The sequence below is a fragment of the Lissotriton helveticus genome, chromosome 1_1, assembly GCF_964261635.1.
Source record: "Lissotriton helveticus chromosome 1_1, aLisHel1.1, whole genome shotgun sequence".
Taxonomy (NCBI): Eukaryota; Metazoa; Chordata; class Amphibia; order Caudata; family Salamandridae; genus Lissotriton; species Lissotriton helveticus.
In genome coordinates, this window is record NC_136057.1 from 999,168,925 (window position 1) to 999,181,376 (window position 12,452).

At 45.2% G+C, this 12,452-nt stretch overlaps 1 protein-coding gene across 1 annotated transcript in view; it reads left to right on the plus strand.

Moving 5' to 3' along the window:
- The window catches only part of LOC144771667 (urocortin-3-like), a 201,259-nt gene extending 193,965 nt beyond the window's left edge, over nt 1–7,294 (plus strand). Inside the window, exon 2 of the mRNA XM_078656019.1 lies at nt 6,395–7,294. Within this exon, the coding sequence (XP_078512145.1) occupies nt 6,410–6,871 (462 nt within the window). The 5' untranslated portion in view covers nt 6,395–6,409 and the 3' untranslated portion in view covers nt 6,872–7,294. The remainder of the gene's footprint in view (nt 1–6,394) is intronic.
- Nucleotides 7,295–12,452: the final 5,158 nt, after the last annotated feature.

Here is a 12,452-nt window from a genome sequence, read left to right on the forward strand (position 1 = left end):
TGCCTCCTGGGCTTGATCCCCCGAGACCCTAAACGAAAGGTGAGCAGACGGTTCCTGATGCTAGGCCTGGTTACAGCTCGATGTCGTATTGCAATTCACTGGTTGTCCCCACAGGGCCCGACGCTGCCAAAATGGAGGGCAGACATGAGGGAATGGGCACTGGCGGAAGAAGAACACATGAGGCACACGAGGAGGGATGGAAAGCTACCTGAGGTCCTACAGGCTTGGGGGTAATGTTTCAGGAGTTGGTGAGTCAGGATACCCCACTGGCGCAAAACAGTTTGGACTTGGTCACCTTGGGGCAAGGGGAAGCCCAGACCCAGGACGATGCGACACTTGGTGACCCGTCATAGAGGACGGATGACTTAGACCCTATTCTTTTTTATTCTTTTCTAGACCCGGCAGCAGGGGTAGGTTGGGGGGGGAGTTGGGGGGAAGGGGTGGGGGAGTGAGAGGGGGGAGTTCCTATATAGTTCAGTAAGGTTTTCAAGGACAATGCACATATATAAAGGGCAACCGTGAGCCCCCTATTATCCTCGCCACTGCACTGTAACTGACCTGCTTGTTGGAACTGCTGTGAGGATTTATCTGTATAGTGCGGCAGGGAGATGAGATTTTGACCTTACTAGATTTAATGTAATAGGGATATAAACTGAAAATGATAAATAAAGTAAAAAAAAAAAAAACTTCGCTTGCTGTTTCCTATAGGGAAACAACTACATAGGAACCTAGCCAGACTGTGTAGTACACTCCTATCTCCGCCAGAGGGTACTGTCTGATAGCACAACATCGAAGGCTCCGTATACCTCACATCACATATCTACTGTATGTTTTCTTGGGCCTTCATAAAATTCCATGCAGGCGCACCAACAAGTCCATGATGCATACATGTGGTCTCGCTTTATGCGGATGACCTGCTCCTATACGTGCGAGACCTCACCTGTGTGCCGCACTTACTGTCAGACATCTTCCAGAATTTTGAGGAGGTGTCGGGCCTGAGAGTCAACTGGGCCAAATCTGGTGTGTACTCGTTCAGCCCCGACACACAGGAGTGTGACGTTCGCATCAGTGGTGAGAGGCTCGCCTGGTATCCCACTACGTTCAAATATCTCGGGATGCACATCTACCGGAACTCGCCTGACATAATGGAGGGAAACCTAACACGTACAATCTCCTCGTTGCGTGCACAGATGGCCTTCTGGAAGACACTACCCCTGAACGTGCACAGCCGGATAGCGCTATCCAAGATGATAGTCTTGCCAAGGCTGTTGTATCACTTTGCCAATATCCCATTCTATGTCCCTGCCCGAGTGTTTCGCGACTTAGACACCATGATCCGGAACCTCATATGGAATGCTGGAAGACCCCGAGTCGCACTGACAAAACTCTACACGCCCACCGAGATGGGGGGGTTGGCAGTCCCCAATTTAGAACTGTACTATCTGGCAGCGCAGCTGCAATGGGTGTCGTGCTGGCTGGGTGGGAGAAATCTGGATGACACCGCCACTGACATCACGGCATGGACTCACGTGCAAATCTGTACATTATTTCACCCCCTGACCAAAGGGCCCCGCCCGCTACCGTTACACTTAGCGGTGGCTCGCAAGTGCTTCCTGCGTAGCCTGAAACTGACCCAGGGGGTAAAGCCCTATGCGCCCGCGCTTCCCCTGCTAGGTACCCCTAGGCGAGGTGGGGTGGTAACACAGACCATGTTAGAGGCCTGGACGGTGGCTGGAGTGGAAACGATAGGTGATCTTTATGCGGATGAAGCACTGCTTCCTTTCGGAGAACTGGCAGAGAATGCAGACTTACCAGCCGGACAATTCCTCCTCCATGCATCACTGTTGCGCACATACACAGACTCCTGGGGTGACATACAAGAGGAATTGCCAATGCATCTTCTCATACAGTACCTACATGTAATGGGTAATGGCTCCCATATTATACATTGGCTAGCACAGGCCCTTCTCGTACACACACAACGATCCACACAGCCACTGCGGGATAAATGGGCAGCTTCCCGAGGGAGGGGATGGACCGACAAGGAGTGGACAATGATCTTGGCCAGCCTTGTAAACATCCCTCGCAGCGCACGCTTCAAAATAATACGGTTTTACATCCTACACCAGGCGTATTTGTCACCGGATAATATTAATAAATATTTTGTGACTACCAACGCTAGCTGCCCCCGATGTACCCTGGCTGGCGCAGACATTCTGCATATGCTCTGGAATTGCCCCACTCTAACTACATATTGGAACGAAGTGACGACCCTGTTGACGCAAAGTGCAGGCGCAGGCCTACCCCACACATGGGAAGCATGCATTCTGGGGTTGTATAAAAGGACTAAATTGAATAAAGTACTGGCCAGATTCTGGGATTTAGGGCTCATCGCTGCCAAACGCATGCTCACCAAACATTGGAAGAAGGGTGAACCCCCGCTCACTAAATATTGGTGCACTTCCTTCACTAATTGGGCGAGAGCTGAAAGCATCACACTACACCGAGAAGAAACTGCAGGGTTAAGGAAGGTTCCAATTGCACAACTTTGGGATGATACCCTGAGATCCTTCCAACAGGCTAGTTTGGCTCAAGGGATCACTTAGGAGATGGCATACCAGACGGAACGAACACCTATGGGATGAGATATTGCCACACAACTAGACCGCGCTGCCCCCCTGGCTCCTACGAGCCCAAGGACTTCCCACCATACCACCTCCTGGTTGGTGCCAGACCGGCCTCCCCTGACCCATTGAGTAATGACTACAACACTCTCACCATACTAATCACTGACCCGTGCACCCGCCTTCACGGCTGCATATAGACCCACATCATGACACTGTACATCTAATGACACGACCTATCCCCCTCATTTTTTCTTTCCACCCCACTCAACGATCACTTCATGATACCTGAGACCCTCTTCCCTTTTTTTCCCTGTTTTGCCCTGTTTGCCCTCCTGCCCCTGAAGGGGTCTTGTTTGGGAGTTACTATGGCAGCCTTAACTGCCTTATTTGTTAAATTATTGGATATGTTGAATTGGAGGACTGGCCACGCCTGATGCTCGGTACACCAAATTGTATACAGCATCCGGCGCTACCACACGCTGGGAACCAGGACTCAGGCACACACGAAACTAAGCCACAAGCACATGCCATCTCCCACTACACCTTGCTCGATGACAATCTGATGATACATTGCCCTGCAACGTAGAATGCTATTGTGCCCACTGCATACAAGATACCTATAAATGTTGTCGCAGCCTCTATACAACAAGAATCGTTATGCATGTCAACTGCTTTGATGAGTGCTGCCACTGAACTTCCTTAATGTACCATCTTTTTTTTATGCAACTGTAAGTAGACAACATATTGTCTTATTATATTGACATTGTATAACTGTGTATCAACCGACTGCTTATGTAAACCAATAAAATAATTCAAACAAAAAAAACAAGTCCATGATGCATACATGCCAAAAGACCCCATTCGGGCAGAAGACTCACAATTTTTTAAGCCCAACATGGCTTTATTTGAGCTGTCTCCCGTCTAAAATGGCCTCGGCTTCCATGCAAGTCTTTGGGTAACATAAACGCCCTGGATATGTGTGTTTTTTAGACTCTCCCTCTTTGTAGCGCTAAAATGTTGGAATGGATAATTGATGGCCCGCTGTTTCACCTGCCTTTAGTAGAAATAAGAAACAATATGAACTTGCTGCTACTGGTGACAGAAGAAACCGGATCTGATCTTGTTCAAGCTAAGAACAATAGACCATGCCCACCTTATAGAACTCTATGATACGCAGGGCGGTGCCACGGGTGCAGCCGCACCTGTCGCTGACCTCGGGGTTGCTATGTTGGGAAATAATAGGGCTTTAAAAAGCACCCACTGCAGAGTTTCTTGTGTATTCAGACGTTTTCAGGCAACAATAAAAATGTCAATCTAACTCTGGTGATTAATGTTCCTGCCAGAGAGAGATCGGAGTTTTATCTAGTGGCATCAGGAGCTGCCCGTGTAGGTAAGAGCGTTGGGGCAGGGTGGGGAGTCAACAGATGGCGACGAGGGAAAATAAAATTTAAAAAGAAAGAAAACGGCTTACCTTGTATTCGCAAGGGACGCTCCTGGTTTCCACCCATGCTACAGTAGCAGAGAAGATAAAGATGACTGCGGCAAACAACACACTGGCGTAACAAAAAATGAGGGGGCCTCCCTGCACGGTACTTAGGGGGGGGGTTCCCTCCGGGCTCAATCAGGAGCTCTCCAGCCGGTGTGCAGTGCCGAGGGGGCCCCTTGGAGCTAGGGGCCCCCCGCACCTCGTGGGCTGCGGGGGCCTGTATTACGCCCCTGAAACAACATATTCTATGCAAATCACCGTCGCTCAGTGGGTTACTGGTTTTGTCACATATCCTTTTGTTACTTGAAGTTCACAAATTAGAACCTTAATAAAGCATCAAAGAGTTTCATGCAAACTGCATGGTATAGGTCACAATGTTACGTTTTGTACAATTCTTACATTATCCAATTTTTTTTATAAAGGGGTCCATTTGGGTCGAAATATATTCATATTAGTAAAGCTAACCACTGCGGTAACTTTTAAATTCTGAGTTTGTGCTTCTTCTCCAAAAACTAATCTGTGTTGAAATTATAGACCAAACACTCTTAAAATGTACTGCCTACCAGTATCGGTGACATGTGACTCCTACACCTTGAACTCCTCATTAGCTCATGTAACATTTCCTGTAGACCGATTTACACACGTCTGAATCACTGTCTCCGTATAATGTGTGTGAAGTGAAGTGCTCTGACACCCTACATAGGTTTGAGTACCGCTACAAAATAAATGAAAAGCATGTGAGAGAGGGGCTATGGAGAGATGAGGGGCACTGGTGGAGCCTGGTAGTGAGTGAATTCATGGAGAAGGAGATTTTTCTTGGGGGGTGTCAACAAGGATTGTCGATTTGGGCACCATCGGTGCTAAAGCCGGCTCTGATTATAAGAATTAGGAATTTTCATACCCGCGAATATTCTTACACCAAAACCCTAAATAATTGTATATCTGACCAATCCTCCCTCTAAGCCATTCTCTGTAAGGAATGGCGGGTACACCACTTCCCACCACAAATCTTTTATCAGAGACTCTGCTGCCCATACCCTTATAAACACGGAAGTCCAGCCACGCCTGCTTCCTTTATACTTTTATATTTAAAAGGATTCTGACCAAAAACACCTCAACAAAAACGATTGCTACAAAAAAGGCTCTATGATCATTGTATTTTTCGCTGCCCTGGCTAAAAAAGTTCCTGCAAAGCATTAAAAATAATTTGTTGGCAAATGTCTATTGAGTGCAGGGCATAATTTGTAGTAAGAGTACACCGCGTCGCTACTCAGGAAAAGTATGATTCTTTTTTTAAGTACCAGAACCCGGACTGAGACCGTTCCAGAAAACCTCCCTTGCGTCAATTTTCCTCTACAATGTTTCTTAAATTCTAAGATGCATCAGTACCGATGTACCACTTGTGAATGAATATACTCTACATGTCATCCATAAGCTTTAGAAGGCATTCTTCCAGTGATTGAAGGAAGAAGGTACTACTAATAAGAACAGAGTTCCATTACTTTTTTTTTTGCTGGAGCACATTTCCCCTGCATCTCAGAACTATTTCCAGTTCTGATACTGTCGTTTTTACTGTTAAACCACACCTCTTTTTATTGAATAACTGTAATAGGTACGGTTTGAAGGTCACTGTTTCACTTGTGTTTGTGTGAAATGTAATTTATTTTCCAAGCACCCCATCTCTACCTTTTCCCTCTATCCCGCTCAGAATCTGCCAGTCACAGTATCACTATGTTTGCTGGTACACTTTGCCCTTGAGTTCAACAGTGTTGTTTCTACCCTTTTGTTTTAAGAAAGTTATCCTTTACTTGCCTCGTCTGAGACCTGAGAACTGTTGTATTTTGCCTGTGTCAACATCACTGGTACAAACCGTCTGTTTGCAGTTGTTGGTCTGCTTCTGTTCTGCACTGTTAACCATGGTATTCACTTTCAAGAAGACAGGTACTGACTGGAAATGTTTAGCACTATTCTTCTCACAGCTGTCATCTTCACTCTTTCTATCACTAACATTTGAAGGCAGATTCTGGCTTTCTACTATTTATATGTTCAGGGTCGTGGCAGTGGGGATATCTACCAGTTTTCTATTGACAAATGCAATTTCTAAGAAAAAGATAAGTTTCTAACTCCCCATTCCGGTTGACAGTAAAACTGTTGGAACAGTGTGTGCCCTTCAACAATGTGTGTCTGATTAACTAAGGCCTTTTTCTATATTCTACAAATGTGTCCCTTTTTTTCCTGGTCACCATTGACATTGTCGTCTCTCCTCTTGTTGTTTCCAAAGGTCCAGGCTGCAACGATGCCTCGCAACAGGCTCTTTCTTGTTTTGATAATGCTGTGTGCTGCCCGAACCAACATCTCCTACAAGGTCTACAAAGCCGAGCCCCTCTTCAGCTGTCTCAACGAAGTCCTCTCCGATGCCAAAAGGCGACACTTGGAGGAGGATTCATTGCTGAGCAAGAGAGGCTTAGACTACCTCCCTGGTGAGGACCTTCTCTCAGAAGAGGAGGAAGAAGATGACAAGGACAAGGAGAAAAGGACGTTCCCAGGGGCCCGCTACAAGTACATCTCGCAAGCCCAGCTGAAGGGGAAAGTGTACCAGAACAAGGCAAAGAGCGACCGCCGAACCAAATTTACGCTCTCGCTGGACGTTCCCACCAACCTCATGAACATCCTCTTTAATATCGCCAAGGCAAAAAACATGCGGGCGAAGGCCGCAGCCAATGCCCAGTTGATGGCCCAGATTGGTCGAAGGAAGTGAAAGCCAGTCTTAGAATAAGCAAGCCGGCCATGATGGGCGTAAGATGAGACAAGACTGATTGTACAGTTGTAGGGACACACCTTGAGGAACCCTTTCTCGATAGAGTCCGTTTTCCACATCCCCTTCTGTGGAGGGGGAAGAACTTTCCGTTGTGCAAATGGTTCACTCGTTGCTGTGTTTTCGGTCCTAAAAAGCTGCATTGTGTCATACACCATCTCTTAGCTACCTGGCTCCGCTTCTTTCGCGACCAGGTCAGGGATGTTGTCATGTCTCCATTTTCTTCCATGCACTGATGTTTTTAAAGTCCCATTCTAGGATGCAGATGTATTTAGTTAATTATTATGAATAGTATTAAGTTTGGTTTTTTTTGTATGCAGATTGGGATTTAGAAAATTTTAAAAAAAACGAAAAGGATTATTAAAAAAGTTTGCATCATTTGATGTGGTAGTTTTAATTGGAATTACTGCTCCGTAATTGTGATTTGCTTTTCAGTGAAGTACAAACCTCTTGCATCACACCATAACTATCAAAACATAATTTTCAATAAAGTAATCAATCAACAGTCTAAAACAACTACACCAACGAGATAATCGATTCCATTGGTTTGCAGATAAACACCAAAATAAAATAAAAGTAGCCACATTTGACAGGCTCACAGCCTCTCCTCAGCTCAACACAAATTTTAACTGAAGATAACGCAGTGCAGCAATAACCAACAACCGCGGGTAGGTAGGGAAGGAGGCCGCTTCCCTGAAGCAATTACACCTAATTAGAACCTACCAACTGGCTGCAAAGCCACAAAACAAGCCAGGAAGCACCTTTGATCCTTCTAAGGGGTTCACACTGTGTGCAGTGCTGTTCAACTGTGTAGTATTGTGTTCTGTTGCATACCCTATGACCCAGTGCAACGTGACCATCCCGTCGAGGGCTGCTTCGAGCTGTATGCCACCATCAGCCATTTCCAGAGACATGGAATCTGGTGGCTTCCAAAACAGCTGAGCCTCTGGTATCTCTAGCCCTGTTTCCCTAACCACTGCTATCCCTCTCATCCCTGTCACTTTATAGAAGCTCTCCAACAGCCCACCGGTGAAACCCAGTGTGTCAAGCCAGCAACCAGGGCCGAACTGACTACCGGGCAGTTTGGAATGCTGCCGAGCTGGGGGTTGATTCCACTGCGGTGGGGGCTGATTTCGTTCATGGAGACCTGCGTGTGCTTTGAAATATTTAAGGCAAAACGAATTTCGTTTAGCACACGCAGGTCTCCTTGAACACAATCAGCCCCCAGCTCAGCAGCATTCCAAACTGCCCGGTAGCCAGTCTGGCCCTGCCAGCAACATTGGATTCCCACAACTTCTCCAGAGACCCTAAAGATGCAGCAGCTCCCACTTCCTCGTCTTGCCTAACTCAGCCATTCCATCCTTCCCACATGATTCCACCTATCACCATCCTCCTCTTCTGCATCTCCATCCTCAAAGTTACCAAACTTGATTAATGCCATTTCCTCACCACTCACCCACCAATCGCATAGCATCTTCCACCCATTCTGATGATATCTCAGCGCCCTTTCAAAACTCCCAGCTACACTTCTCCACATTATGTTACACATACGGGCCTTAACAAAGTACCAATCTCACAATCAGATCACCTGGGCCTGCCTGGAAGTGCCAGGTTCAGCTATTAATAAACACATTTTATTACTGACTCCTATTGCATCCAACCACTCCCCTCCTCTCCCAGTCCCAGCCAACGTATGAAATATTCCATGTCAGAAATGTATTGTGGCAAATAAATAGAGTTCTGCATTCACTCTTCCAAAAAAAAGCATGCCCTGGCAGTGCTAGCTCCCTGAAAAAATGCCCCAGGGTGTTTGTATTCCTCAGCTGTAGGAGTCAGAAGGACTAGGCACTCCCACTGTCTTGAGGAAAAAAGTCAATCTCTGTTTAAATGTGGACACCCTAACACTGAAATCTGTTGCATCTTCATTTTGGGATGCTTCTAAGTATGGTCAATTGAAAGTAAAAGGGTTTGGGGTTTACCCAGGATATGTTCTTGATCTTTAATATATCAGCAGCGGCTCCGCTATGGTGGAGTAGCGTCGCCACCCCCACCACCCGAAAAACAGCAGGTAAGGAAAAATAAAACACTTGGGGCCTTATTTATGAAGGCCTTGCGCCGCCGGTGCGTCACTTTTAAAATGGGAAAAAGTGACGCACCGGTAGCGCAAGACCTTCATAAATAAGGCCCTTGGGGAGTTGTGTGTGCGCTGCCTTCACTGCACATGACGGTTTGGACGGCCGTCTCAGGCCGGCCAAACCCTCGCCGGCAGTGAAGCTCTCGCCAACCCCTGCTACATTGCTGGGGTTGGAGAGAGCAACCATAGACAGTCTGTCCTCGCACACTAATCGAGAGCACTCAGGCCAATCCTGAAGCTGCTCTTGAAAGCAGCTTCAGGATTGGCTACAGGGCAGGCAGTGAGCCTGTGCCTAAAGAAGAGGAAGGAGCAGAGGAGCGCGAAGCGACTTGCTGAAGATACGTTTAAAAAAAAAAAGATTATTATTATTCGGTATTTCCCCCCTCTCTTCGTGACCCCTATGCCACCCCCGCACCCGCCCGCCCCGCCACTTGTAGCAAATACTGGTTGCTACTGTAATACATTGAGAAATGTTTCAGCTGAATTGTGAACGTTCAACATACAGAGTTAGAGAACGAATTGAACTTTGAGGTACAACCTATCCTCTAACTGCTGAGTCTTAGAAATTAGTGATTATTTGTAATGGTTGGGAACAGATTTCAAGGTATCAGGTAAACCGTTTCTTGGCAGTTCCCTTTTATCCCATTATTTTTTTAGAGTGTATTCCACTACAAATATATGTATAAATATACAAATATTAAGGACTTCTCATCTTATTTTTTTAGCTCTCTGGGCTGCCAGTCAGTTCAGCTGTTGGCCTGGAATTCATGAATAAAAGCATGGATAATCATTTGTGAGAAAGCCCAATTTCCCCTATTTTTCCCCTTAATAAATTAATACAGACAAGAAACACGCTGCTTTCGGTTTGTATTTATCTGTAACAACAGTCAAACAGAAACCTGGCCTTAATTATAATCAGACAGCTGTGCACCACCAATATGGTGCATTTTGATTTGCTTTTAGTCGATCATTATCTACTCATGACATTCATGGCTAGTACCTTAGACAAGCCTTTTTACAGAATCAACACATTTGTCACCATGACTTTTTCATCTAACACTTGCCTGTGATGATCAGAGAGTTCTAAGAAAGAAACAGAGTGTTCACCTATATCACCGAACGTCCCGTCAAAGGAAGACATGACGCTGGAGAAAACAGCTTCTAACCACATACATAGAACAGAGAAGAGGAGAGTCAATTGACAGACTGCTTTTAGAATACATGTTTCACTCATAATGCCAGGTTTGTTTCTAAAATGTATGATGAGGATATTTGAGAATTTTACAGAAAACATGTCCTCATTTTAGCTTTCTGGAACACTAACTATAATTCCCATAGCAAAATGAAATCCATTATTTATAGTTCATTTAATGCTGCCTCCTTTGCAGGATATGCTTTCATTTCTGTAGCTCCTATTACAGCAAAATGGCATCCAGGAATTCCTTGACTTTTCCATGAAAATAGAATGTTTGCATTCTAGGCGCTCTTTAGACCTCTGTGGTGATGCTGCCATACAACACAGGGGGATCCGCTGAAAGGATGTTGCTTCTGTTGGAAGTATATGTTTTACTCAGCATATCAGACTTTTTCTCACATGGATGAGAAGGATATTTGTGAACCTATAGAAAGTGTATCCTCATTTTAGCTTCTTAACCACTCACCTTAAAATCTTGAGCTAAAACAGTTTCCTATCAATGATTGCGATTCCAGCAGAGCATCAGCATTTTTAAGAAGTTGAAATCCCATACAGCTCACCCACAATTACTAATGTTATTATGGCCTCACTAATAATTATATATTGTAACTACAATCTATTATCATCCTTTCTGTATGATAGTTTTTCTGGCAAAAATAGGTATTTGTCTTATAACCTTCCACCTTAATAGTACACCCAAAAAATACAACCTTAAATTTAATATCACATTTTTAGGGTTTGAATTATAACAGCAATATATATGATATTATAATTCTATGTGTGTGGTTATTGAGCGGGGTAGAGCAGGGGCCCAAGGCAAAGACTTCACCAGAGTCAATAACTACCTGTGAATGCCTTCCTCCTTGATATATTATTTTATAAGTGCATGCTATAAATAAAGCTACCTCTTGGCCAGAGGATTGGGAGGGAGTATGGATGGTGTATTAATTAAATTGCGTCTGAAGGCTATCACCCTTCGATCAGAAATACGGCTATTTTGTGTTTCATTTCACGCATTTTCAATGTGTCATGGCTTGTGATTTTTTTCTTTCACAACACGGCAACCCCACTCTCACTACTGCCTACCAGTCTCTGTCTGTCTCTTCTCTGTCTCCCTCTTCCTGCAGTCTCTTTCTCTCACCCCCTTCTTTTTCCTCTTATAGACAACTCCTTTCCGATTGATTCCTGATTCTCTCTTTTGTCGTACTGCGCTAAATGCTACAGATCCTGGCCTTTGGGTGTGAAATGTAACCCTCTGTGTTTCCAATAACATTTTTTCAAATAGAAGAGACTAACCTTGGCGCGCACACTGAACAAATAGAACCAGTAATATATGCATTCTTACTGTAACTTCGCTTGCTGAACAACTACATAGGTGCCTATCCAGACCGTGTAGTACACCCCTGTCTCCGCCAGAGGGTACTGTCTGATAGCACAACATTGAATGCTCCGTACATCTCACATGTCAACCGTATGTTTTCGTGGGCCTTCATAAAATTCCGTGCAGGCGGAACAAGTCCATGATGCATACATGCCAAAAGACCCCATTCGGGCAGAAGACTCACGATTTTTTAGCCCAACATGGCTTTATTTGATCTGTCTCCCGCCTAAAATTGCACCGGCTTCCATGCAAGTCTTTGGGTAAAATAAATTCTCTGGATATGTGTGTTTTTTAGACTCTCCCTCTTTGTAGTGCTAAATGTTGGAATGTATAATTGATGGCCCGCTGTTTCACCTGCCTTTAGTAGAAATAAGAAACAATATGAGCTTACTGCTAATGGTGACAGAAGAAACCGGATCTGATCTCATTCAAGCTAAGAACAATAGACCATGCCCACCTTATAGAACTCTATCATACGCAGGGCGGTGCCACGGGTGCAGCACCTGTCGCTGACCTCGGGGTTGCTATGTTGAGAAATAATAAGGCTTTAAAAAGCACCCACTGCAGAGTTCCTTGTGTGTTCAGAAGTTTTCAAGCAACAATAAAAATGTCAATCTAACTCTGGTGATTAATGTTCCTGCCAGAGAGAGATCGGAGTTTTATCTAGTGGCATCAGGAGCTGCCCGTGTAGGTAAGAGCGTTGGGGAAGGGTGGGGAGTCGACAGATGGCGACGAGGGAAAATAACATTTAAAAAGAAAGAAAACGGATTACCTTGTATTCGCACGAGACGCTCCTGGTTTCCACCCATGCTAC